Source organism: Microtus oregoni, unplaced genomic scaffold, assembly GCF_018167655.1.
Source record: "Microtus oregoni isolate MIOR12 unplaced genomic scaffold, Mior012 000022F_ref0000154, whole genome shotgun sequence".
NCBI lineage: Eukaryota > Metazoa > Chordata > Mammalia > Rodentia > Cricetidae > Microtus > Microtus oregoni.
In genome coordinates, this window is record NW_024543081.1 from 15768899 (window position 1) to 15795070 (window position 26172).

The 26172-nt window shown below is 39.6% G+C and overlaps 1 protein-coding gene across 1 annotated transcript in view; it reads left to right on the forward strand.

The window, feature by feature from the left end:
* The window catches only part of LOC121461086 (histone acetyltransferase p300), a 65843-nt gene that overhangs the window by 31406 nt on the left and 8265 nt on the right, over positions 1 to 26172 (forward strand). The window contains exons 10-27 of the mRNA XM_041671850.1: positions 1004 to 1178; positions 2680 to 2757; positions 3791 to 3900; positions 7604 to 7741; positions 8330 to 8761; positions 9906 to 10085; positions 10204 to 10348; positions 12332 to 12450; positions 13201 to 13440; positions 14286 to 14374; positions 16398 to 16478; positions 18810 to 18866; positions 19704 to 19781; positions 22335 to 22402; positions 24112 to 24262; positions 24375 to 24521; positions 24816 to 24929; positions 25913 to 26078. Of these exons, the coding sequence (XP_041527784.1) occupies positions 1004 to 1178; positions 2680 to 2757; positions 3791 to 3900; positions 7604 to 7741; positions 8330 to 8761; positions 9906 to 10085; positions 10204 to 10348; positions 12332 to 12450; positions 13201 to 13440; positions 14286 to 14374; positions 16398 to 16478; positions 18810 to 18866; positions 19704 to 19781; positions 22335 to 22402; positions 24112 to 24262; positions 24375 to 24521; positions 24816 to 24929; positions 25913 to 26078 (2568 nt within the window). The remainder of the gene's footprint in view (positions 1 to 1003; positions 1179 to 2679; positions 2758 to 3790; positions 3901 to 7603; positions 7742 to 8329; positions 8762 to 9905; positions 10086 to 10203; positions 10349 to 12331; positions 12451 to 13200; positions 13441 to 14285; positions 14375 to 16397; positions 16479 to 18809; positions 18867 to 19703; positions 19782 to 22334; positions 22403 to 24111; positions 24263 to 24374; positions 24522 to 24815; positions 24930 to 25912; positions 26079 to 26172) is intronic.

Genomic DNA, 26172 nt, shown 5'->3' on the forward strand with positions numbered 1-26172 from the left:
TCTAGCCATCTTTTCTTAAATTATTCCATCTATCTTAGCCTCTAGACTCTGTCTCTCAATCATTAATGTACACACACACACAAGAATGACAGAGTTTCTTTGAGTTTCCTGACTATCCTGGAAATAACTGTAGGTCTGGCTTCAAACTCAGATCCAACTGCCTCTGCCTCCTTAGTTCTGGCATTAAAGGTGTGTGCTACCATGCTCAGTTTATATTTTATTTCTTTTTTCTTTCCCTCTGTAGCTTTGGAGCCTGTCCTGGAACTAGGTCTTTTGGACCAGGCTAGCCTTGAACTCACAGAAATCCAATTGCCCTCTGCCTTTGCCTGTGCTGGGATTAAAGGTGTGTGCCACCACCGCCTGGCCTACATTTTCTTATAAGGTGTTTTACTAATACATTAATTTGGAAAGGAGCTTATTGTTAATAGTTCTGGGCTGGGTTATATAGAACGTATTTTGTCAAGTAGTGTTTTCTCTGCATTAAATTTAATGTTTAATGCAGGGGTTAAGAGCACTGGCTGCTCATCCAGAGGACCCGGGTTCAATTTCTAGCACCCACATGGCAGCTCACACCTGTTTGTAACTCCAGTTTCTGGGCTTCCGACAACCTCACACAGACATACATGCAGGCAAACCACCAAAGAAGGCAGTAAATGTATGTCATTCTTTCTGTACCCTATAAATTGCCAGTTTGTGTTTTGTAAATAAAAAATTTATGGAAGTTACACTTTAATTTTTAACTTCATAGTAAAATTGCTAATCACATGTTATTGCAAGTTGAGTTCATTTATTAATGACTTATACATTATAGTCTTCATAATTTCTTGTCTTTTTTTTTTTTTTGAGAATGATTTCTCTGTATCCCTGATTGTCCTGCAACTCACTTTGTAGGGCAGCCTCTCCCTCTACAGCCAAATTTAGTTCTTGTCTGCTCTTTAAATGGTTCAGTTTTTCTGTTAATTCCATTTCTGTTTTCTCATCTTTACTCAAATTTTATTTCTAGGCGGAATACTACCATCTCCTAGCTGAGAAGATCTATAAGATTCAGAAAGAACTAGAAGAGAAACGGAGGACTAGGCTACAGAAACAAAACATGCTACCAAGTGCTCCTGGCATGGTTTCAGTTTCTATGAATACTGGGACTAACATGGGACAGCAACAGCCAGGAATGACTACTAGTAAGTACTTTTTGTTATACTTAATACAAAGAAAATAATACATCGGCTTTTTAAAACTTGGAGGGAGGACTATTAGGTTTCTAGGTATGATAATTGACATAACTTGATAATCTACAATTATTTTCACTGCCCAAGAGAGCCTTTGAAATTGTAACACTCGCGTAATGGCAGCTTGCATGTTTTCACTGGCTTTCTTTTATTTATTTATTTATTTATTTATTTATTTATTTATTTATTATGCATACAACATTCTGCCTCCATGTATGCCCACATGCCAGAGGAGGGCACCAGATCTCATTATAGATGGTTGTGAGCCACCATGTGGTTGCTGGGAATTGAACTCATGACCTCAGGAAGAGCAGCCAATGCTCTTAACCTCTGAGCCATCTCTCCAGCCCACTGGCTTTCTTCATCATCCACCTGTCTTACATATGACAGGTACCCAGTACACATTGATAGACCAGGTAGATTCATGCATGTTTCAATAGAAACCTACATTCTAGTTGGGTTTTTTTTTTTTTTTTTTTTTTTTGATTTTTGAGACAAGGTTTCTCCGTAGTTTTTGGTTCCTGTCCTGGAACTAGCTCTTGTAGACCAGGCTGGTCTCGAACTCACAGAGATCCGCCTGCCTCTGCCTCCCGAGTGCTGGGATTAAAGGCGTGCGCCGCCACCACCTGGCTAGTTGGTTTTTGTTGTTGCTTTATTTTAAGGGTTTTGGTTTTTGTTTGTTTGTTGGTAAAGGTTGTCTTAGTGTTGTATTGCTGTGATGTACACTATGACCAGTTTTAGAGGGTTAGTTCATGATCATCATGGTGGGAAACAAACCTGTGGTACTGGAGTGAGCGGGAGAGGGAGAGGGGCATGTATGTACTTTTGAGAAGTCTTAAAGTTTACCCCTATGTTCTTCAACAAGACCATGCACATCACAACAAGGTCCTACTTCCTACTCCTTTCCAAATAGTTCTACTCTTTGAATGCCAAAGCATTCACATATGAGCCTGTAGGGCTATTCTCATTCAAACCACCACAGAGGATTTTCACCATGTAGACTGGCCTGGCCTTGAGCTCAGAGATCTTCTTGCCTCTGCCTCTCAGGTGCTGGGACTATTGGTGTGTACTTCCACCTTGTAGATCCGGGCTATCAGACTCAGGTTGCCAGGTGCAAAAGTAAGAACCTTTGTTCACAAAGCCATCTTACTTGCCCAGTGACACTCTTCTTCTCTCTGTGTACCTTGTTGAAACTTGGACGACAATCTAAGGAAATAACCAAAATTAATATATTTTATTCTTATTTTAAATTTTATTTTAAGAGGCACAAAATGAATGGCCTAATGGAGCCTCTTTGTTCATATTCTTGTCTAATTAAAATATTTGTCTATTTAAAACCATTGATCTTTGAGATTGAGGTTAGAGATTCTCTAAGCTATTATTAATACTTGATGGGATTTTGTTGTTTTCAAGAAACAAAGGGATATCTAACTTTTTCTACCTTCCCCTCCAGATGGTCCTCTACCTGATCCAGCTATGATCCGTGGCAGCGTGCCAAACCAGATGATGCCTCGGATAACTCCGCAACCTGGTAAATTTATACAGAGTTGATTGTAAAAGTCCCTGATGTAAAACAGAATGACACTTCCACCTTCCTTTTAATTCATCAGCAAGTCTCATAATTAACTGCTTTGGAAATTTGAAAATCCCTTGTATTGGAAATCCACCAAGGATGGGAAAATGAGGAGCAGATTGGCTGACAGTTCCAGGAAGTAGTTCATAGTAAATAAGCAAGCATCCATTTAAAACCAACTCATTGCCAGGCATTAGTTTTCACCTTTAATCCCAGCACTCTATAGAGTAAGTGGCTTGATGGTGAATTTCAAGGTAGGTAGACCTTCATACTGAAACCCTGTCTCAAAAAAATACCCAATACACTCATCATCAATTTATTGGCTGCATGTGAACATTTAGTTCAAGCTTGAGTTCCAGGCTAGCCAGCACTATAGAGTGAGACTATTTCAAAATTTTAAAATGATAAACAATGTAGTAATTTACTACATGGTATAAAATTTAGTTCAGTAACTATTAGCAATAATACCCTTGCTTTCTGGGTGGTGGTGGCATACGCCTTTAATCCCAGCATCCCAGCATTCGGGAGGCAGAGGCAGGTGGATCTCTGAGTTTGAGGCCAGTCTGGTCTATAAGAGCTAGTTCCAGTACAGGCTCCAAAAGATTACAGAGAAACTGTGTGTGTGTGTGTGTGTGGGGGGGGGGGGGGAGGGACGACGACAAACCAAACCAAAAAGAACAACAACAGAAAAACCTCTCCTCCAGGCTAGAGAGAGAGAGCACAGTGGCTATCTCAGATACTGACTGCTGGTTCAGAGGACACTGGTTCAATTCCCAGGACCCATATGATACCTCACACTGTAATTTCACTTCCAGGGGACCTTGCATCCTCCTATAGACATACTTGCAGGCAAATAATGGCCTTGCTTGACTGTTGTGTTTCAGTATTATTTTGTTGTTCTTCATCAAATGAGAAGAATCATATTAAAATTTATGTCTTGTTAATAAATTCAGCAAGAGTACTGAAATTAATATTTTGCATGTATTCACAGGTTTGAATCAGTTTGGTCAGATGAATATGCCACAGCCCCCTATTGGACCTCGGCAACCCTCTCCTCTTCAGCACCATGGACAGCTGGCGCAGTCTGGGGCATTAAATCCGGTTAGTTTTACCTATACACCTTTGGGGAAAAATAATCTTTTTGTTTGTTACTACTTCAAAAGCACTAATGTTCATCAGTGTAACACAGAGGCAGGTGAATCTCTGAGTTCAAGGCCCGCCTGGCCTTCAAAGTGAATTCTAGGACAGCCAGGTCTGTTCACATAGAAGCTACGCCTCAAAAACAAAACAAAAAACAACCAAAATGTTCATATCTGTCTAAGCAGAACACTTTTATCTGTGAATAATTTTTTTTTAAGGTTTATTTCGACACAGAATTTTACTGTGTAGCCCCAACTGTCCTAGATCTCTGTTCGTAGACCAGCCTGACTTCAAACTCAGAGATCCTCTTGTTTCATTCCATTTCCAGGGTGCTGGGATTAAAGGTATGTGCGCTATCACACTGGGCTAAGCACAAAATCTGAAAGTGCAGAAATTAGGATACAACACAATTTATTTTTGTTTTTCTGTTTTGCCTGAAAATCACACAGAAAAGTCTGGGGAGATGATGTGAAAGTATAAGAAACTGCATCCAGATTCCTAGCAGCCCATTAAAGCCAGGCTATGGTGGCATACACTTAAAACTTCAGTGCTACAACTGGAGATTGCCTCTAGCTCAGTTACTACCTATCTGAGCCCAAAATGTGAACTCTGGATCCAATGTGAGACCCTGTCTCTAAAATGAAATGGAGGGCCTGGGACATTGCTTAGCTAATAAGAGCCTTCTTTTTCTTTTCTTACATGACATTCAGGTTTAGTTGTGCCAGCATTGTATATGGTGGTTTATAACCATCCATAACTGCAGTTCTAAGGGAAATGTTACCATCTTCTGACTTCTAGGCAGCCTGAGTTGCACATATATACATGAAGAGAAAACATCCATATGATATTTTTTTAATATGATGATTTTTAAAAAAAAAAATGATGTGGAAAGAAAGTACGGAAGGTACCATCCTGTTCTTATGGTAGAATTTGATGAGGAAAAGCAGCTTAAGGAATAGCTTTATTTTGGCTTATGACTCCAGGGCCCAGATAGCCATAATGGCAAGCCAGAATTGGTAATAAGAGTAGGAATCTGAGAGATCACGTTTCAGCAACAAACAAGGAGCAGAGTGGTCAAACTGAAAAGGGACCAATAAGACTATAAACTCAGCCCACACATATTGACATACTTTGTTCAGCAATGCTGTATGTGCTGAAGATTTTATAATCTTCCCCAAATAGCGTCACTAGCTGGAGACCAAAGTGTTCAAATGCCCAAGCATATGGGAGAAGTTTCTCACTGATATTAACAGAGCACCTACCCAGTATCCATCTACATGCAGATTTACACATACCTCATTTTAAAAACAAAGCAAAGGTATACATGGAAGTTTCTGGCCCATCCAGTCCCACAGCTGTTTGCCCCCCCCCCCAACAAATACAGAGGCTTATATTAATTATAAACAGTTTTGCCTTTTAGTTGAGGCTTGTTATTAACTAGCTCTTACCACTTAACCCACAATTCTTGTCTATGTTTAGCCACGTGGCTTGGTATTTGTCAGTGCAGCATTCTCATCTTGTTTCCTCTGCGTCTGGTTGCCCCACTTATAATTCCTGCTTGGCTGCTGGACAGTCAGCATTTTATTAAATATGAGTTACAAATCTTTAAAGGATACAAGAGCATTATCCCATAGCATTAAAATGGAAATTTCAGTTGTGGAGATAATCCTGTAGCTGGTGGTGGAGTTTGTGTTAAATCCCAGCACTCAGTAGGGAGAGGCTGGCAGATTTTAAATTCAAGGCCAGCTTGGTCTAAAGAGTGACTTCCAGGGCAGCCAGGACTACACATAAATATGCAACAGCCCAGTTGATACATTTTCTTGATTCTATGCTACCTAAGTTCAAACCCCAGGGCCACAGGGTGAAAAGAGAACTAACCACCTTTGCAAGTTGTTCTCTCACTTATGTTCATTCTGGCACACAAATATATACATACATAAATGCAATTTTAAAAAATTACGTGGGGCAAGGTAGATTGTTAATCAGTAATGGCATTCAGGAGGCAGAGGCAGATGGATCTCTGTGATTCTGAGGCCAGCCTGGGCTACAGAGTAAGTTCCAGGACAGCCTGTCTTGGAGGGGAAAATCTCTTGATGAATGACATGGCATTATAATCTATTGAACCCTTAAGGTTTTATACCCAAAATTAGTTTCATAATTTTTCTAAAAGTTACGTTACTAAGCTAGATGTGGCTTGAGATGGTACTAGAGAAGAACATCTGGGGGTTTTCCCAGAAGACCTAGGTTCAGTTGCTTAGACCCATGTTGGGCAGCCCACATCTGCCTGTAATGTAACTCCAGTTAGGGGTTCTTTTCTTCTCTGAAGGCATCTACATATGTGCATATGTGGAATACATTCACAGAGACACCTGTGTGTGTGTGTGTGTGTGTGTGTGTGTGTGTGTGTGTGTGAGGGGGGGGGAGATGAGAGTTTTTTATAAGACAAATACTAAAATGTTGACAGAATCAGGTAGTATCCCATATTTGGCATTTCAGTGTTTAACAGCTTTTTGGTTTTCGAGACAGGGATGCTCTGTGTAGCCATGACTGTTCTGGAACTCACTTTGTAGACCAGGCTGGCCTTGAACTCACAGAGATCTGCCTGCTTCTGCCTTGTGAGTGCTGCTCTTAAAGGTGTGTATCACCACTGCCCAGCATTTAGCAGTAGCTCTTACACTTTGCTGCAGGCCTTTGCTCCTCTAAGCAGAGAACTTGATTTGCAAGGAACAGCTGCTTTCTAGTGTCTTCTTATTGCTCCTTTTGTAATCTTTTGTTTGCTTTTGCTTTTTGGCTTTTTGAGACAGGATATCTCTGTGTAACTGCTCTGGCTGTCTGTAACTTGCTTTGTAGAATAGACTGGTCTTGAACTCATATATCCTCCTCTGCCGCCCAAGTTCTTGGATTAAAGGCATGCACCTCCACCCCCAACTGCAAACTCTTTATCATTCAACCAGCTTTCAATATCAGCTTTATCCTGTTCTTCTTGACCTACAAGTGTATGGATGCATCTGTTTCTTAAATCTTTTTTTGAGTTTTTTAGCATGTGCTAGAGCTCATGAATCTGCCTCATTTTACCAGGAATTTTATCCTTTTTAATAGATAGATGTGTGTTTTAAATTACATTTTTCTTTTGTTCTCCATATTTCTTCTAAAGGTTTGGATTCATGTGCAACAATTATAGAAAGGACGTATAACAGTTTTTAGCACCTCTACAGGTCATGAGCACCACATTCGCCAGTGATATGATGATGATTATTGCCTGCTTTTAGCCTTTAGTAGTCTTAAGTTTCTGCTGTTACAGCACCAGTAGTAAAAGCAGAGAGCTTACAAATTTGTTATAATTCACTCTCCAGCAGGAAGTTTTACTTCTTTCTTGTCAGTGTTTAAGATATGTTTGTCAAGAGAACGTCTGGTCCTTTACTCTTGTTTCTTAAGGGATTTGTTGGTAGTTATGAGCCTATTATTCTTGACTAATTAAGTGGTTAGTTCTTCCACTTCTCATGTTTCTCCTCCCCAAAACTATTGCCTTTTCCCTTTCTCTACTCAAACATCTATATAGCAGAACAAGAATAATTGCTAATTATAGTAGTAGGATAATTATAATGAAACATTTGGTACTCTATGGATTATTTTATTTTTTTATTTTTGTTTTTTTTTTCTTCAGCCTATGGGCTATGGACCTCGAATGCAGCAGGCTTCCAGCCAGAACCAGTTCCTCTCCCAGACGCAGTTTCCATCTCAAGGAATGAATGTAACAAATATGTCATTGACTCCGTCCAGTGGTCAAGCACCAGTGTCTCAAGTATGTTTTTACTATTTAATTTATTTTGGTGTGCATGTTTGCAGGGCACACATACAGGATTAACAGCATATAGTCTGTTCTCTCCTTCTACCCCCCCCCCCCCCCCCCCCCCGGCCCTCTCTCTTCTTTTTTTGCTGAGAGGGTTTCGAGACAGATTTTTTTCTGTAGCTTTGGATCCTATCCTGGAACTAGCTCTTGTAGACCAGGCTGGCCTCGAACTCACAAAGATCTGTCTGCCTCTGCCTCCAGAGTGCTGGGAATAAATGCATACGCCACCACCACCTGGCTCTCCTTCTACTCTTAAATGGGGTCTTCAAGTTTCCAGGTTAAAATAGCAAATACTGCTGATACCAGTTTTTATAAGTGTGACATCCACTGAGGTTTAGAAACCGTTAATTTCTATCCCTGTATGGTTTTGAAAGGCCCCCTTTTCCCTCTTTTTTTGAGGCAGGTGGATAGTTCAAGGCTAGCCAGATCTATGTAGTGAGACCACATCTCAGAAGTTTGGTATTATTCTTTGTTAATAAACACTGTTTCCTAAATAACATATGCCCTGACTTTGTAAATATATTTTTTTCAATTTAACAGGCACAAATGTCCAGTTCTTCCTGCCCTGTGAACTCTCCTATAATGCCTCCAGGGTCTCAAGGGAGCCATGTTCACTGTTCAACTCTGCCTCAACCAGCTCATCAGAATTCGCCTTCTCCTGTTCCTAGTCGTACCCCTACTCCTCATCATACTCCCCCAAGCCTGGGACCTCAGCAACCACCAGCAACAGCAATTCCAGCACCTGTTCCTACACCTCCTGCTATACCACCTGGGCCACAGCCCCAAGCTCTGCATCCCCCATCTAGACAGACACCTACACCACCAACACATCTTCCCCCTCCAGTTCAGCCTTCACTTCCTTCTGCTCCTTCTGCTGACCAGTCCCAGCAACAGCCTCGCTCCCAGCAGAGCACAGCAGCATCTGTTCCTACCCCAACAGCACCATTGCTGCCTCCTCAGCCTTCAACTCCGGTAAGCAGATGTATCTTGGAGTGTCCGTGGAACAAGTTAAGCTCCAGTGGTGTTTCTGAACCATTTCTTGCTCTTTTACGTCATGCCTTGTCGTTTTGTCCATAGATAGAATTGAGTGTTTACTTCCTGTTTTTCCTTCATTTGATAGTACTTAGCATAGAGAAAACTAGAAGATTTTGGTTAATTTTGAACTGATCATTATGTTCCATATGATGTTCTGAGGCCTGAAGACTCTGAGGGTAGATATTTATCATTGCTTAATTTAACACATGTAATTTGCAAAAGGAAAAGAAGGGGAGAAAAAAAACAGCTTAAGTTTAAATTGCAGGGCTGATAAATGAAACTAAAAACCTATGAGTAATTCCATTGACCTCTCTCTCTCTCTCTCTCTCTCTCTCTCTCTCTCTCTCTCACACACACACACACACACACACACGGCTAATGAATGAAACTAAAAATCTATGAGTAATTCCATTGACTTCACTCACACACATAACACACACTGCCACCGCAGCCACCACATCACATTGTCCAAAATGTGTTGTTTCTATCCGTGTCCCATCGTGTCCCCCCCCCCCCCCCCCCCGTAAGGATGTCTCTGTGTAATAGTCCTAGCTGTCTTAGAACTAGCTCTTGTAGACCAAACTGGCCTCTAACCCACAGAGATCCGTTTGCCCCTGCCTACCGAGTACTGGGGTTAAAGGCATGTAACAGCACCAGCTGGCCCTAATGGCATTTTTAAAACCGTGAGCTTCTCTGAAATAATCATTTTTGGAACTTCCACCCCTAAACACTGACAAAACAAAGCTCAAAACAACGTAGTTGTTTCAAGTAAAACCAACCAGCTAGCATTGGCAAGTCCTGTTTAAAATGATCCAAGTAAGAGGAAGCATAGTAATGGATCCAGTGGTTAGCCTTGTGTAATTTTATCTGTCCGTCTATCTCTATCATCTGTCTATCTGCCTACTCATTCATTCATTCATTCTTCCTTCACCAATCCCACTTTCCCCTTCCTCTCGTTCCATCCCTCTAACTTCCCTCTACCTCTCATCCTCTCCTCAGAGAGGTTCTGTGTAATTTAAATTCTGATTGCATCATTGGCAAGTTTTTTATGTGTGTATACTTTTCCTTTTTTCCTCTCCAGCTTTCTCAGCCAGCTGTAAGCATTGAAGGCCAGGTATCAAACCCTCCATCTACTAGTAGCACAGAAGTGAATTCTCAGACTATTCCGGAGAAGCAACCTTCACAGGAAGTAAAAATGGAGGTTAAAATGGAGGTGGATCAACCTGAGCCAGTAGATGCTCAACCTGAAGATACTCAGGAGGTGAGACTAGAGCAATTAGGTTCTGCTATAAAAAGAAATTCATGTATGTTCATAATGGAGAGTAATGGTCTTGTTACCAGATGTCTTTGAAATCCTGAAAACCTACCTTATATTTTAGGCTAAAACTGAAGATGGTAAAATGGAACCTACAGAAACAGAGGAGAGAGGCACTGAGTTAAAAACTGAAATAAAAGAGGAGGAAGACCAGCCAGGTACCTCTGCTACACAGTCCTCCCCAGCTCTTGGACAGTCAAAGAAGAAGAGTAAGTTAAAGATGGGGAGATCACTCATTTGGTAAAATGATTTCCCCACAAACAATGATCTGTACTTTTTCCCTATCACCTCTGTAGATCCCCGTGCTTAGGAGGGAAAGGGACATGAATCTCTGAATTCAAGCACAGCCTTGTTTACTACATAGCAAATTCCAGGCAAGACTGAGTCAGCAGTGAAACCTTGTCTCATAGCTGAGTGTTGTTACACACTTTTAATCAGATCACTGGACAAGTTGATGTGGGGAAATACCTGGAGCTTGCTGGCTAGTGAGTTCAGGTCTTAGTAGGACATACTATTTCAGAAGAAGATGAGGGTAGAGAGTGGAGAGAGATCAGAGTTCTGGGACTGGAAAGATGGCTCAGTGGTTAAGAGCACTGGCTGCTTTTCCAGAGGACCTGGGTTCAATTCCCAGCAACCACACAGTAGTTCAAAACTGCCTGTAACTCTAGTTTGAAGGGATCCAACTCCGTCACACAAACATAGTTGCAAGCAAAAACGCCAGTGCTCCAGCATGCACATGCACACTCATAGTTCACAGAACCATAGGCAAACATAATAACACATAAGATGAAGTATCAAAAAGAAAATATGAAAACAAAAACAAGGTTATTGACCTCTGAACCACCCAAGTTTGACCCTCGGTCTCCAAACACAGGCACACACATGTTCATGGGCACTTGTGTGCAGCAGCCTTACTGGAAAGAGAATAATGACTCCTACAAATTGTTCTTGTTTTTCACAAAATTCCTTGGCATATATGCACAGGTACACAAATGCACATAAGATAAATAAAACTTTAAATATTTAAAAAAAATTGAACTTCATTTGTTTCTTAACCTCTTTGCGACTTGGATTCCTTGTAGGTCATGCAAATAAAGACTCAAGTCAAATGTGCATCATCTAATAACATGTCTTTCCCCTCAGTTCTATAGAGTATCATCCATTTTAAAGGGAAAAAAAAAACCCACTTCTCAGTGCCTTCGATTGTAAGAAACCCGATCTCAGTTCTGAATTATTGAATATTGGTGCCATAAAAAGTGTGCCCCCCTTCCATGATTGATTTAGATTTCATTGTATGGTTCTATTCTGGCCTACAATCTTTTTTTTTTTTTTTTTTTTTTTGGATTTTCGAGACAGGGTTTTTCCGTAGCTTTTGGTTCCTGTCCTGGAACTAGCTCTGTAGACCAGGCTGGTCTCGAACTCACAGAGATCCACCTGCCTCTGCCTCCCGAGTGCTGGGATTAAAGGCGTGCGCCACCATCGCCCGGCTTCTGGCCTACAATCTTACTTCTCAACAAGGACTTGCTATGTAATTTAAACTGTCCATGATGCCTTACCTCAAAGACCTTCCTGCTTTGCCCAGTGCTAACAGTGCAGCCATGTGCTCGCTAACCACTCTGAGAGAGGACATTTTCAGTTCTGCTAGACAGAGCCCCTTCCTTCTCTTACATTGACATTTTTTTGGCTATTACTTTAAGAAGTCTCTTCTGTGTTTTTAGGAGTCTTTGCTTCTATTTCTGTTTGGAAAAGTTTGTTTTCAATAAATCTGCAGCTGGAGGGGGCTGGAGAGATGGCTCAGCGGTTAAGAGCATTGCCTGCTCTTCCAAAGGTCCTGAGTTCAATTCCCAGCAACCACATGGTGGCTCACAACCATGAGGTCTGGTGCCCTCTTCTGGCCTGCAGGCATACACACAGACAGAATATTGTATACATAATAAATAAATATTAAAAAAAATAAATCTGCAGCTGGAAAAGTAGCATAAGTAGTGAGGGTAATGGCAGCTCTGTTGACAGTATTGCTTTAAAGCAGAGTAGGAATTAAAATCAGAAAGTGAGCCCTTTAGTGAAATTTCTCTGAGGACAGCGTCAATTTTGTGTTTTGTGATTTTTAAGGTATTTTCAGAAATATAACTTGCACATATTTTTAAAATCCCTTTGCTTAATTGATAACTGATTTCAAATGGTTCTTAAAGTTTTCAAACCAGAAGAATTACGCCAGGCTCTGATGCCAACATTGGAAGCACTTTACCGGCAGGACCCAGAGTCCCTTCCCTTTCGTCAGCCTGTAGATCCAAAGCATCTAGGAATCCCTGTAAGTATTTGGCATTTTTGTGTTTCCTTTCAAATTAAGAAATAACTTTATTTGACATATGATTCACATGCTACAGAATGTACCCTGCTTAAAGTACACAAGTTTTAGTTAGCATTTTCACAACAGTGTTAATTCTTTTTTTATTACCTCCCACCCAAAACCCACATCCATTAAAATCACTAGTCACAGCAGTCTGAATTTTCTAATTTTAGGACTACCTAATTCCTCTGGATTCTTCTATTATGGTTATTTCCTTAAGTTGAAATGTATAAACACACTACTTTGTGACTCTTCTTTTCATGTAACATTATGGGATGGTGCATTGGTTGGATTTTATGGTGTTGAGATTTAGAATTAGGCCATTTAGTACTTCTTTTAATCATTTAATTCACTTATGTTGCTGCTACTGTATTTTCTGTGTCTATAGTTGACAGGCATTTGGTTATTTCCAGTTTTGAACACTAATTCTCTGAGATTTGTAGGCCCCTTTTAGTACTCAAAATTTAAAGATGCTTGGTTTTACTGTATGTATGTGGCAAACTATCTGGACCTGACATAATTATGTTTGGAGAACATTCTCATAGCCTCTTCATTTATGTATAGATGAATATTTTAAAGAAGTGACAGACTTCAGTCAACTTTTCGGAATTAGACATACAACATAGTGGAAAATTGATGATGAAAATAGGAAGATACTTCCCTAAATGTTCTGCTTATGAGTGTGTGATGCGGTGTTGCTTATACTTCTAGGATTACTTTGATATTGTGAAGAGCCCCATGGATCTTTCTACCATCAAGAGGAAGTTAGATACTGGACAGTACCAAGAGCCCTGGCAATATATAGATGACATTTGGCTTATGTTCAACAATGCCTGGTTATATAATCGCAAAACTTCAAGGGTATACAAATATTGCTCCAAACTGTCTGAGGTGTTTGAACAAGAAATCGACCCAGTCATGCAAAGCCTTGGATATTGTTGTGGCAGAAAGGTAAGAAGTAGCTTTCAGACCTGTATTTATCTTCTAGAGTGCTTAGAATCTAGTGGTAACGTGGATTAAAAATATCCTGTTTATTGCTTGGTGATAGTGATACATACTTTTAATCCTGGCACTCTGAAGGCAAAGGTAGGCAGATCTCTGTGAGTTCGCCAACCTGGTCTACTGAGCGAGTTCCAGAACAGCCAGGGCTACATAAAGAAACCCTGTTTCTGAAACAACAACAAAAAAAATCCTGTTTCTGACTTTGATACTGTCTCTCCATCTCTTCTCATTTCCCTGTCCCTCTTTTCTTTTTCTCATGTTGCTAGAGATTTTAAAACACATTATTGGATCATTTTACCTACTATCCCAACAAGGCTCTTTCTCTTAACGTGTTTGTTTATTGCACACACAATAATGGCTGCTTATGTGGAATGTGCTTTTTGTGAAGGTATTTTTTGCATAGATGAAAATTATGTGGTAGAGGTTCCCATCTAAAATATTTATTAATCATCAGACTAAGCTTATTGAGTTGGTGCTTTATTGTGTTCACCTATAGGAGCACTTTGTTCCACATGTGATACGTTTTCTGCATGTTAAAGTTCTCAGTTTCACACCACATGTTGCTTGTAGGTATCTGAAAATAGTGCTAGGCAGATACACCTGATCAGCCTGGTAAAATTGTGTAGAAAATTTGTGATGGTTTTTATAAGCTAAAGAGGCTAAGTGTGATTTACCTAACTGCGAGTAGAGATGTGCCTTACATTGGCTTGTTCTGATTGGCCTTTGTGACTATTTTGACTTGTACTTTATATGTATACACATATACATATACGTATACTTTTTTTTTTTTTCAGTTGGAGTTCTCTCCACAGACTCTGTGCTGCTATGGCAAACAGTTGTGTACAATCCCACGTGATGCTACGTATTATAGTTACCAGAACAGGTAAGGTCAATGATTGTGTGGACCATGGTCCGTGTGTCCTTGTGTATGAAGTGAATGCAATCCAGATGTACTGGTGCGCGCGCGCACACGCACACACACACACACACACACACACACGTTGTGGTTTATATATTATGTGCTTGAAAACATCTGTATAGCACAAATTCTGTTCTTTGCTGTTTGTAGAATTAAAGCATTTTCTAGTAAAGTTTTAGGGCTGGAGAGATGGCTCAGTGATAGAGTACTGGCTGTTACAGAGGTCCTGAGTTCAATTCCCAGCAACTGCATGGTTGTTCACAACCATTTATAATGGGATCTGGTGTCTTCTGGCATGCAGGTATATATGCAAGTAGAGGACTCATACTAAATTTAAAAAAAGAAAAAGAAAAAAAGCTTTGCAAGTTATGTGTACCTTTTTGTACCTAATTTCTTATTTTTGGATTGTTTATAAAAAGTATTCCAAAATATTTACTTTATTTTGTTTATATCAGGCAAATTTAAAAAGAAGGAAAGAAATCTCCCAGAATTGAGGTGTGGCTAATTAGTAGAGCACTTGCATAGCATGCAATAAACCCTGGTTTTACTCTAGCACTTCATAAACAGGGTACAATAGTTCATGCCTATAATCTAAGCACGCAGGAGGCAGGGCTAGGGGGATCACTTCCGAGTTGTCCTTGACTTTCTATACTAGTAAAAATAAACAGAACCTAGATTACATGAGACCCTGTCTGAAAAAAGAACAGAACTATGAGAAAAACTATGAGAAAGCGTCTCTGCCTTTTCTCTTGCCTAAGTTGTATTCATTCATCATCTCTTGAACATGAGTCTGTTGGTAGTAATTGGCCTGCATTAGAGCTCATCTAGTGATTGTTCCTGGCCCTCAGCAGCAGATCAGCAAGGGTGATCAGTGACTGCTCTGTGCTTGTTTAATGCTGCCGATACTGGTGTCCTTGTTTGGTTGAACTTGTGAGGTACAGATTCATTTCCAGGTTTGACAATTCTCCTAGTTTTTATTTAATGGTGCTTTCTAGATATAGAATCTAGATTTGTTCCTTTTACTTCTTGAAACCTAAGGATGGTCAAATGTTGTAATACAATCACCTTTTATTAAAGATGCAAGATAACAGCTGATAAGAAATTTTCCCGTGTTCAAATCTTGACACACAGACCACTTTTGGAATTTTTTTCCATGTTTTTTAGTTTGTTTGGAATTCAGACCAGCCTATGTCCACCTCCAGAGTGCTTGTACTAAAGACTTGCTCCACCATACCGTACTCACTTTTGGACTTTTAATAGCAGTCTACAGTGTTCATCTTATATCAGGAGATGTTTAAAAAATAATGCCTTAATAGACTTCTTTTGAAACATGTCACTCACTGGTTATAATTGTTTTTTTCTTAGTTTTCTCTCTCTCATGTTCATTTTTTAGACAAGGTCTCACTTTATAGCTTATGCTGACCTGGAATTATCTGAAATCCACCTGCCTCTGCCTCCTGAGTGCTGACATCTTGGTGTTTAATTGCTTTTTTAAAGAAGTATTGAGTGGCACTGGGTAGTAAAATCAAGCAGTATGGGTCTAAGTGAAAGGTGTTTATTTTTTTATTTGCTTATAATCATTGCTATTTGTGATCCCATTAAGATATTTATTGCTAATATGTGCTTTGCCTTGGCTTTCTGCTTTGTGTTGTCCTGTCTTGCTTTTGTTTTTTTTGTTGTCTTGCAATCCCTCATTTCTTCGTTTGTTTTGTTTTTTTTTTCTCCCTCATGCTTGTCGTTGTCTGCACTTGGCTTTGATTGCAAAAAAAAAAAATACAAAAAAACAAAAACAAAAAAACAAACAAACAAAAACCCAAACTGTGGGGCCCATAAATCCGCATCATTGAATGTCCTTGTCGCCGTTGATGACCTGCTCTCTGCTCCCGTTCCCCTCCTTGGCCTGCTGTGATTGGTGGCTTCGTTGCTTGGCTTGGGCTGTGTTGTGTGAACTGAGCAGTTCACCCCAGTATGGCCTTCTTGCCGACAGGTATCATTTCTGTGAGAAGTGTTTCAATGAAATCCAAGGGGAGAGCGTTTCTTTGGGGGATGACCCTTCCCAGCCTCAAACGTAAGTAACATTATTTTAAAAATGCTCTTTTGATTCTCTATTCTCAGGTGGTTGTTCTCGGGCATTTCTAAGTGATCTTAGACTGTTGTCCCTCCATCATTGTATCCCACTAGTCATAGCCAACTATTTAAATACAAATAAGTTTAAGGTAATTTAAATTATTGGTTTTCAGTTGCATTCTCACATAGAGGTTCCTATACTTTTTTCTGGATTCTTGGCTTATTAGTCTAGATTCTGTTGGCATAACAAAGTTCTATTACCTGTTGCTAAGCTTAGAAATATCTGAGCACTGGATGGTCATCTTAATAATAAGTACTTTTTCTGTAAAAATATGGCTTCTAAAAATGGAAAGGCTTGTGCAAAAGCATTTTTTTTTTATTAAGTATATTGAATTTGAAGGAGGTTGGACTCATACTGTTTTTTTATGCCTTCTCTTGCAGATAACATAATGCCCAGTTAATACAAACTTTAAAGCTTTAAATTAAACCTTCCTGAGGCTTTGTAGTTTTCTGAGCTTTGAGTGTTTGATAAATGCCAAGAAAATTTTCAACTCAGGGCTTGACTGGCCAACTAAACTAATATTTGTTAGTCTGTAACATAATGTTATATTTCAAAGAGGTAAAATTGTTAAAAATTTTCAAGCATTCATATTTACCTGTGATAAACAAGCTGTTGAAAGCATTCTACAAAAATAGTGTCTTACAGGGCAAAACAGATAATGTATTAGTGAAAAAGCTTCTTGAGACAATTTTGTTAAATTTTGTAGTTTATGTTGTACAATAACTTTTCCTTTCAGTTACTATTGAAACACAGTGTAGTAGGTTCTAGGTTCCAATGTAAGAGAACAGATACTGAGAACCTAGAGACGTTTTTTTTTTTTTGTTTTTTTTTTTTTTTTTTTTGGTTTTTCGAGACAGGGTTTCTCTGTGGCTTTGGAGCCTGTCCTGGAACTAGCTCTGTAGACCAGGCTGGTCTCGAACTCACAGAGATGCGCCTGCCTCTGCCTCCCGAGTGCTGGGATTAAAGGCGTGCGCCACCACATTCTGACTTTTACCAGAACCAGAGAAGTTTACACTAGGGTGGGATTTCCCTGGGAAATGCACACTTTACCCCTGGAACCAGAGTGGCTTTAAATCAGTAAGGCTCTAAGGTTAGAAAGTTTTGAATTTCTTTCCTGGTTCTTCACGTCTATAGTGGGCCTAGGAGATTGAAGTTTTAAAAAAGTTCCCATGTCATTCTGGGTGCTGTTGGTATTAGAGTCTTTTATCAAGGTCTTAAAGACATTAGGAAGGCAAATGAATCTTGAGCCTTTTTCTTCAGCAAGATGTACTTAAATATGGATATTGTTAGTAAGAAAAAAGAACCATAGTATCAAAATGTCCAGGGCAATATGGGAAGACATGGAAAATAAATACTATGAAATTAAATGATTTTTGTCCTTCATATTGAGTATGAGATATCTGTAGGAACCTGAAGTATGCACTTAGCCTCTGTTTTCACCATTGCCTAAAAATACAGGACTTGACTATCTGGGTCCTAAAACCAAACCTACCTCCAATAGTGAGAAGTGCCTTTTTTACCCCCTTCCACCCCTATTTTATCTCACTATGTATTCCAGGTCGGTTTCTAATTTGAGACCCTCTTGCTTCTGAACCATGAACATGGGATTAGATGTACATACCACTGGTGTTGACAGTACCTGTCAACTGGTTTAGTTCTGTGTTCTTTTTGCAGTGACGATGAGTGTATGATCTTACTCTGTATTCTAGACTAGCCTCAAACTCCAGGCAGTTCTCCATCTTCAGCCTCCCAAATAGAACTGTTCTTGTTTTTATTTTGTTTTTTTAAGACAGGTTCTCAACTACATGCCTTTGGCTGTCTTGGAACTCACTATATAGACCAGGCTGGCCTCAAACTCACAAATCCATCAGCTTCTGCCTCCTGAGTGTTGGGATTAAAGATGTGCAGCCCTGTGCCTGACTAAAACTATTCTTAAATAGTTTATAACCTTGTTCACAATCTGGAATCAACAGTTCATAAAAAGTGCATCCTGTATATAGTATAGTGAACCAGACTTTAAAAGAGAAGAGCAAGACATGACAACAGGAGGGGCACAGAGGCCTGTGGAGCTTTGTGAGCTCAAGGCCAGACAGTCCTACATAGGAGGATCCTGTTTTCCCAAGGGTGGGGTATTATGAAGTATTGTAGAATGTTCCTTATATACAACTGAATTTATATAACCCAATAAATACAACATAATTCAGATTGCTATATGTTCAAGTAGTAATTTTGTGTGTATTTTTTCTTATTATGTCCATTTTCTCTCCTTAGTACAATAAATAAAGAACAGTTTTCCAAGAGAAAAAATGACACACTGGATCCTGAACTGTAAGTAGTTTCTCATGAATTGTCAGTACACTCTGCACCCTTTTTCCAAAATAACTTTATATTCTTATGCTAATATTTACATCCCATAAATGTTAATAGTAAGAACTTAAGAAACATTCAGGGGCTAAAGCTAATTAGTCTTACAGTGAGTGTTACTCATTGTTCCGCCCCCCTTTTTTAATGGTTTATTTAACTTCATTTTATGTGCATTGGTGTGAAGGTGTCAGATCCCCTGGAACTGGAATTACAGACAGTTGTGAGCTGCCATGTGGGTGCTGGGAATTGAACCTGGGTCCTCGGGAAGAGCAGTCAGTGCTCTTAACCACTGAGCCATCTCTCCAGCCCCTCATTGTTCCCTTTCAAACATCAAACTACTTCTGCCCAGGGCTGTATTCTTCACCTCTCTGAATTTCCAGTGCATATAGAGAATGATCCTGGAGTTGGGAATTTAGCTCAGTGGTAGAGTGCTTGCTAGCAAACACAAGACCCTATATTCCATCCTCAGATCTAGGGGAAGAAAAATTTAAAAAGCACAGGTCCTTCTATTTTCTCTGATAATGGGGTGGGATGACTCTACACTCTCAGCAGTTACCTTCTCTCACTCTCCTTCTGGATTGGAAGTTTAGATTGTTTAACACATTTAGATTGCTTTAATGATTTTGAAATTTGCTTTACCTATAACATTAAAGCCAAAAATCTCCACTAAACTAATTTTTAATTCTTTGGCATGACAGTTGGTTGTCTGTTGAATTGTTAGACTTGATGGGAGATACTGAAGATTTCATTTGGTGAAGATGATTCAAGATCAGTCTGAGAATTGGTTGTTTTCTTTTCTAGGTTTGTTGAGTGTACAGAATGTGGAAGAAAGATGCATCAGATCTGTGTCCTTCACCATGAGATCATCTGGCCAACTGGGTGAGTCCTAGGACATGGGCCAGAAGTATTTTGTTTACTTTCCATGAACATTCTTATCCATGGCTGTATTAATGTTCAAAATTATTGGTTGATTTTGTTCTAGTTAGGGTCTCACTGTGTGGCTCTTAGTAACTCGGAACATGCTATGTAGACCAGGCTTTTCCCGTCTTTTTTTCTGGCCTGAGTGCTGGGATTGTTGGACTCTAGCGTCCAAACACCAAGAAGGAGTCGCCCTCAGAGACCATCTCACACACCACAGCCGATGCAAAAGCATGAGGATTTTATTAATTCTGTCATGACAGGGTCCCCCAGCATTCGGGAAGGTGAGGGACCTCTAATAGCTGGTACAGTCTACTTTTTTTTTTAAATATTTTTATGGTTTATTTAACTCTATTTTATGTGCATTGGTGTGAAGGTATCATCCCCTGGAACTGGATTTTCAGACAGTTGTGAGCTGCCAGGTGGGTGCTGGGAATTGAACCTGGGTCCTCAGGAAGAGCAGTCATTGCTCTTAACTGTTGAGCCATTTCTCCAGCCCCTGCAGTCTACTTTTAAAGGGGCCACAGAAGCAAGCGGGTTGTTCTTTGACTATTCTGATTGGCTTATTTGAAAGGGCTATTACCAATAATTGACTGGAGAGCTGTTGCCAGATCAGATGAGGTAAGAGGTCATTTTGACCCCGTTTCCCAGGGGACTGAATCAAAACATACGTATATGGGTAATTGTTCAGGAACTGAGTACATGTGAGTGTAGCTGTTAGGTCCTTGGTTCCCAGGGGAGGAGGGGAAGCACTATGGCACAGAGGCTGAGAGGATTCAGAATTGTCAAAAATGGCTTCAGGATTGTCTTAAAGTCTTACAGGATCAAAGCTGTGCCTCACCATACCTGGACAAAGTTACAGTCTTCTAAGTATTTTTTTTGGGATCAGAATCTGACTTACTGTTATAACAGATTTCTGCCACAGAGTTGGGCTCTGGGTTCTGTCCTGACACTGCCTGACTGGATAAAGCACATCCAAAACACCTGTAATAGCTAGACAGCCTTTGGTAGCAGATAATCTATACACATTTTATTTGTGTGTGTTTGTGTGTATTTTATATATAATCTGAACAACACAATAAAAACCTGTCTCCATAAAAGAATGCTAAACTAAAGCCACTGTTGGTTATAACTAAATTTGCCAGACTTGAAAATTATTTTTAAAATACTACTAATTTTAAAAGGGTACAGGTGTTGCTAAAAAGCCAAGGAATGCTTCCTTCTTGAAACATCTACTTGGAATGGTATATTAATTGACTCTTTTGGTAGGATTGGGGGACCAGTAAGTTACATAGCTGTACTATGGTATAGACTCATAGGATGTCCAATGACATTTAGAAAGGATGCCTCTTATTTTGTGAGAGAGAAGCTAATGTTTATTTCCCATGAAAAACAAGTTCAAGCGTCAAGTTTGTATTGTAGGGGATGGGATCTCCTCACTGTATATAACAATTAGAGTAATTGTTGATAACAGCTAAGAGGATGAACGGAAAGGAAAGGATAATTTAATTTATCTGAAATTGCCAATAAGTGATTGTCAGTGGTAACCTTTCAATTTTCTGTCACTTGTCCTTAAACATTCATGTTTAAGAGACATGCCTGAGAGGCTAGAGAGATGGCTCAGTGGTTAAGATCACTGACTGTTCTTCCAGAGGACCCAGGTTCAATTCCCAACACCCCTCATGGCAGCTACTGTCCCTAAGTCCAAAGATCTGACACCCTCACACGGACATATATACAGACAAAATACTAATATGTGTGAGAGAGACAGAGACAGACAGAGAGACGTTCTTGATAAGATTGCGATTAGAACTTAAGGTCAACCAACTTGTTAAAGACAATCACTGAGGGGTCTGAGAGGTGCCTTAATGGTTAAGAGTATTGGCTGCTCTTACAGAGGACCTGAGTTCAAATCCCAGCACCCACATGACAGCTTACAACCATCGTAACTCTAGTTCTAGAGGATTGAACATTTTCAATGTTCATAAATTAACGAATCATAAAGTTTCAGTGCACATAAAGTTAACGGGGGAAAAAAAGACAATCATTGATAATATATTAATGGGGCTTAAAGTATATAACTCTTAGAGAAGAACATAGTTCAGTTCTCAGCGCCCAAGTCAGCAACTCACAACTACAAGTAACTTTTGTTCCGAGGAATCCAAAGGCTTTTTCTGGTGTCCCCAAGTAACCCACACATTTTTTTTTTGTTAGTGGTGGTATTTTTGAGGTTGTTTCATTGTAGCCCAGGCTGGCCAGGAGCTGCTCCTGGTCTTCCTGTCTCCCGTTCCCAGTTGAGATAAACTCTTCTGTACACTAGAACGCAAAGCCTGCTTTCTAGAAAAAACCCAGTTTGTATACTGGTTACATTAACTGTTATATATAGGAATTTTTTGTGCCACGTTGGTGGTGTTGCTTTTGTTGTTGTTGTTGTTTTAAGCTTACTGATAGATTTTTGTTGCATGGTACTTGAATTTTATGTTATATAAGTAATTTTCCTACTTTACATTTTAGGTTTGTCTGTGATGGCTGTTTAAAGAAAACCGCACGTGCTAGGAAAGAAAACAAGTTTTCTGCTAAAAGTAAGTATTATTTTAAATTATTTAATTTTATTTTATGTGCTTTGGTGTGCAGGTGTCACATCCCCTGGAACTGGAGTTAACAGACAGAGCTGCTGTGTGGGTGCTAGGTATTGAACCCGGTTCTTCTGGAAGAGCAGCCAGGGCTCTTAACTGCTGAGCCATATCTCCAGCCTGGTGTAGGAGGTCCTTTTGTATTTGTGTTATTTTTACTGGTTAAATAAAGAAACTGCCTTTGCCTTTTGATAGTGCAGAACTTCGATAGTTGGGAAAATGAAAGTAAATGCTGGGAGAAAAAAGACACACAGAGAGCCACCATAAAGTTGCCAAGTCAAATATGCTAAATCTTTTCCAGTAAGCCACCACCTCGTGGTGACAGATTAACAAAAATGGGTTAGATCAGGATGTGAGAGTAGGCCAAAAAGAGGCTAGATCTCATGGGCCAGGCAGTAATTAAATCAATACAATTTCTGTGTGGTTATTTCTGGAGTAAGCTAGCCGGGTAGTGGGACACAGCCCCCTCCTGCTACAACTCCAGCCCCAAGTATTATTATTTGAGGTAAACCCTGGTTTAAAAAAATTATATAGCCAAGTGGTGGTGGTTCATGCCTTTAATCCCAGCTGCCTAAATACTAGTGAAATTGGAACTGGTCAAAATGAATTAGTTTTAAATGTTCCAAGTGTTACAGCACATACTTATTAATCCCTGTATTCTAGAAGCAAGCGGATCTCTGAGTTTGAGGCAAATCTTGGCTAAGTAGTGAGACCCTCTTTCAAAAAAGAAAAATATTTTTTTTAAGCCAAAATCACATTATAGCATAACGAAGTATAAAAATGAACCTTTTAATGAGGCGGTGGTGGCCCAGCACCTTTAATCCCAGCACTGGGAGACAGAGGCAGGCAGATCTCTTTGAGTTCAATGCCAGCCTGGTCTATAGAGCGAGTTCTAGGACTCCCTGGGCTGTTACATAGATAAACCCTGTCTTTGAAGTACAAAAACCCTTTAGAAGGGACTTTGGTTAATAATCACCCCCCGCCCTTCCCCTGTATTTATTCTTGTCCTGGCACATGTCACAATGTGGGCCAAGTGTAAAGTGATTGACTAGAGTTATTGTCGCAGGAGTATTCGGTTTCCCCCCTTTGGCACTGTAGAGGTAATTTGTTATTTAAGCCTGTGTGCCGAGGGATAGGATATCAGAGTTACCTTACTGTATTAAAAATCAAATACAGGGCTGGAGAGATGGCTCAGTGGTTAAGAGCATTGCCTGCTCTTCCAAAGGTCCTGAGTTCAATTCCCAGCAACCACATGGTGCCTCACAACCATCTGTAAAGAGGTCTGACATCCTCTTCTGGCCTTCAGGCATATACACAGACAGAATATTGTATACATAATAAAAATAAATAAATATTTAAAAAAAAATCAAATACAGTCTATGTAGTGGTGGTACACGCCTTTAACCCCACACTCCTGAGGCAGAGGCAGGCAGATAATCTTGAGTTCGAGTCCAGCCTGGTCTACAGAGTGAGTCCAGGGCAGTTAGGGCTACAAAAATGAATCCTGTCTAGAAAAACAAATCAATGCTTCAGGTTTGTACATGCACCTCAAAATTGACAGTAAAAATTTAAACCATGGTAACTTTCTTTCTAATCTTTAATACTTGGAATTGAGCCCAGGGCTACACCTTGGTAACTTTTAACTTTTATATTCCTAGGATTGCCGCCTACCAGACTTGGTACCTTTCTGGAGAATCGAGTGAATGACTTCCTAAGGCGACAAAATCATCCTGAATCAGGAGAGGTCACTGTTAGGGTTGTTCATGCTTCTGACAAAACTGTAGAGGTGAAACCAGGCATGAAAGCAAGGTGTTTAATAATTTTCATTTCTACTCTTGAAGAGCTACAGTTGTGCATTCTCAGTTACTGTTGATAATTTCCATCTGAATAATTTGTGGTTTTCTTTATCTGATATGTGTAGGTTTGTAGATAGTGGAGAGATGGCAGAATCTTTTCCATACCGAACTAAGGCCCTTTTTGCCTTTGAAGAAATCGATGGTGTTGACTTATGTTTCTTTGGCATGCATGTTCAAGAGTATGGCTCTGACTGCCCCCCACCCAACCAAAGGTAGGACTGACTTACTGTGACCAACCTCTCTTTTTGTTGGGCAGGGAATGGCAGGGAGATTGGGTTCATACTATAACTAATACAAAAGCACACTGAATGAAACTTGATATGTATAGCATGTACCAGGTAAAAATTACATGGAAGCCATTGCCAAGTCTGGTCCCCACAAAGCCACAATCTCTAATTTTCCTATGATAATTTATAAAAGCACAGGAAAGGAAGTAGATGTTTTTAGCCATGTAAATAATAACTTAATAAGTGATAGAGATTTTTCTCTCCCTGTTTTTGATATAGGAGAGTATACATATCTTACCTCGATAGTGTTCATTTCTTCCGTCCTAAATGCTTGAGGACCGCAGTCTATCATGAAATTCTAATTGGATATTTAGAATATGTCAAGAAATTGGGGTAAGCATATTAATAATTACTATCTTTTAAAAATAATGTGGAAATGTGTAAGTATGTATTTGGCTTTCTCATGTTTGTTGTGATATAGTGAAGCCATGACTTGTTAGATCTCTGATATGAATCTGATGTTACCTGTTTCCTACTTCACTAATCCTTTAGTTCCATTCTGTTGAGTTAAACCATTGTGTTTACAGTTTGTATTAAAAGTTATTGATATTGACTTGAGAGCTGGCTCAACAGTTTAAGAGCATTGGCTGCTCTTCCAGAGGACTTGGGTTCATTTTTCAGCACCCATGTGGTAACTCAAAACAGTTCTAGAAGATCTGACACTCTCACACCAATGTACATAAATAAAATTGTGGGGGAAAAAGTTGTTCATTACTTATGAAAATGAACATTTCCCTTGATCCTTTTGTACTTCGGTGTAAAGATTGGAAACAAGTTGAATGTGATGGTTTGCACTTACAGTTTCAGCACATGGGAGGGAGGCTTGGAGCTTGGAAGTTCAAGTTCATTCATAAGTTAAGATCTGAAGGTACATATATCCTAGAGACTACCATCTTACTCATAGGAGATTACTCCTAGCAGTTTACCTTGCATGTAATTTCTGTTATGATGGGTTCCTATTCCTTTGCAATATAGTTGTCTTTTGATCTTAAAGTACAGATTTTAGGATCAAGAACTAAGTCAGCCTTTTTAAATGAAATTCACAGCACTCCTTGGCCTTTCAAAACAAGTAGGTAGTACAAGAACTGTTAGTGCATAGGTTAGACCTACTTCTGGCCTAAGAATTTGGATCTGGGCTTTGGTCTTCTTGAGAAAATAAGCATTTCTGTCTGTGTTTCACCCTGTGGTTTAAAATGTATCACTGCTTGTGTGCAGTGGTATGCACCTATGGCTTCGACTACTTATAACTTTCTCTAGCACAAATGATATCTTCTTGATATCATTTATCATGATATTCCATATCTTCATGTTTTTAGATATACAACAGGGCATATTTGGGCATGTCCACCAAGTGAAGGGGATGACTATATCTTCCATTGTCACCCTCCTGATCAGAAGATCCCAAAGCCAAAGCGCCTACAGGAATGGTACAAAAAGATGCTTGACAAGGCTGTATCAGAACGTATTGTCCATGACTATAAGGTCAGTTTGAACTTGGAAATAATATTCTTGCTATTTTCTGTCCTCTCTGACAAGTCTTCTGTTCTGACTTATAACATGTGATTGCTATAATTAT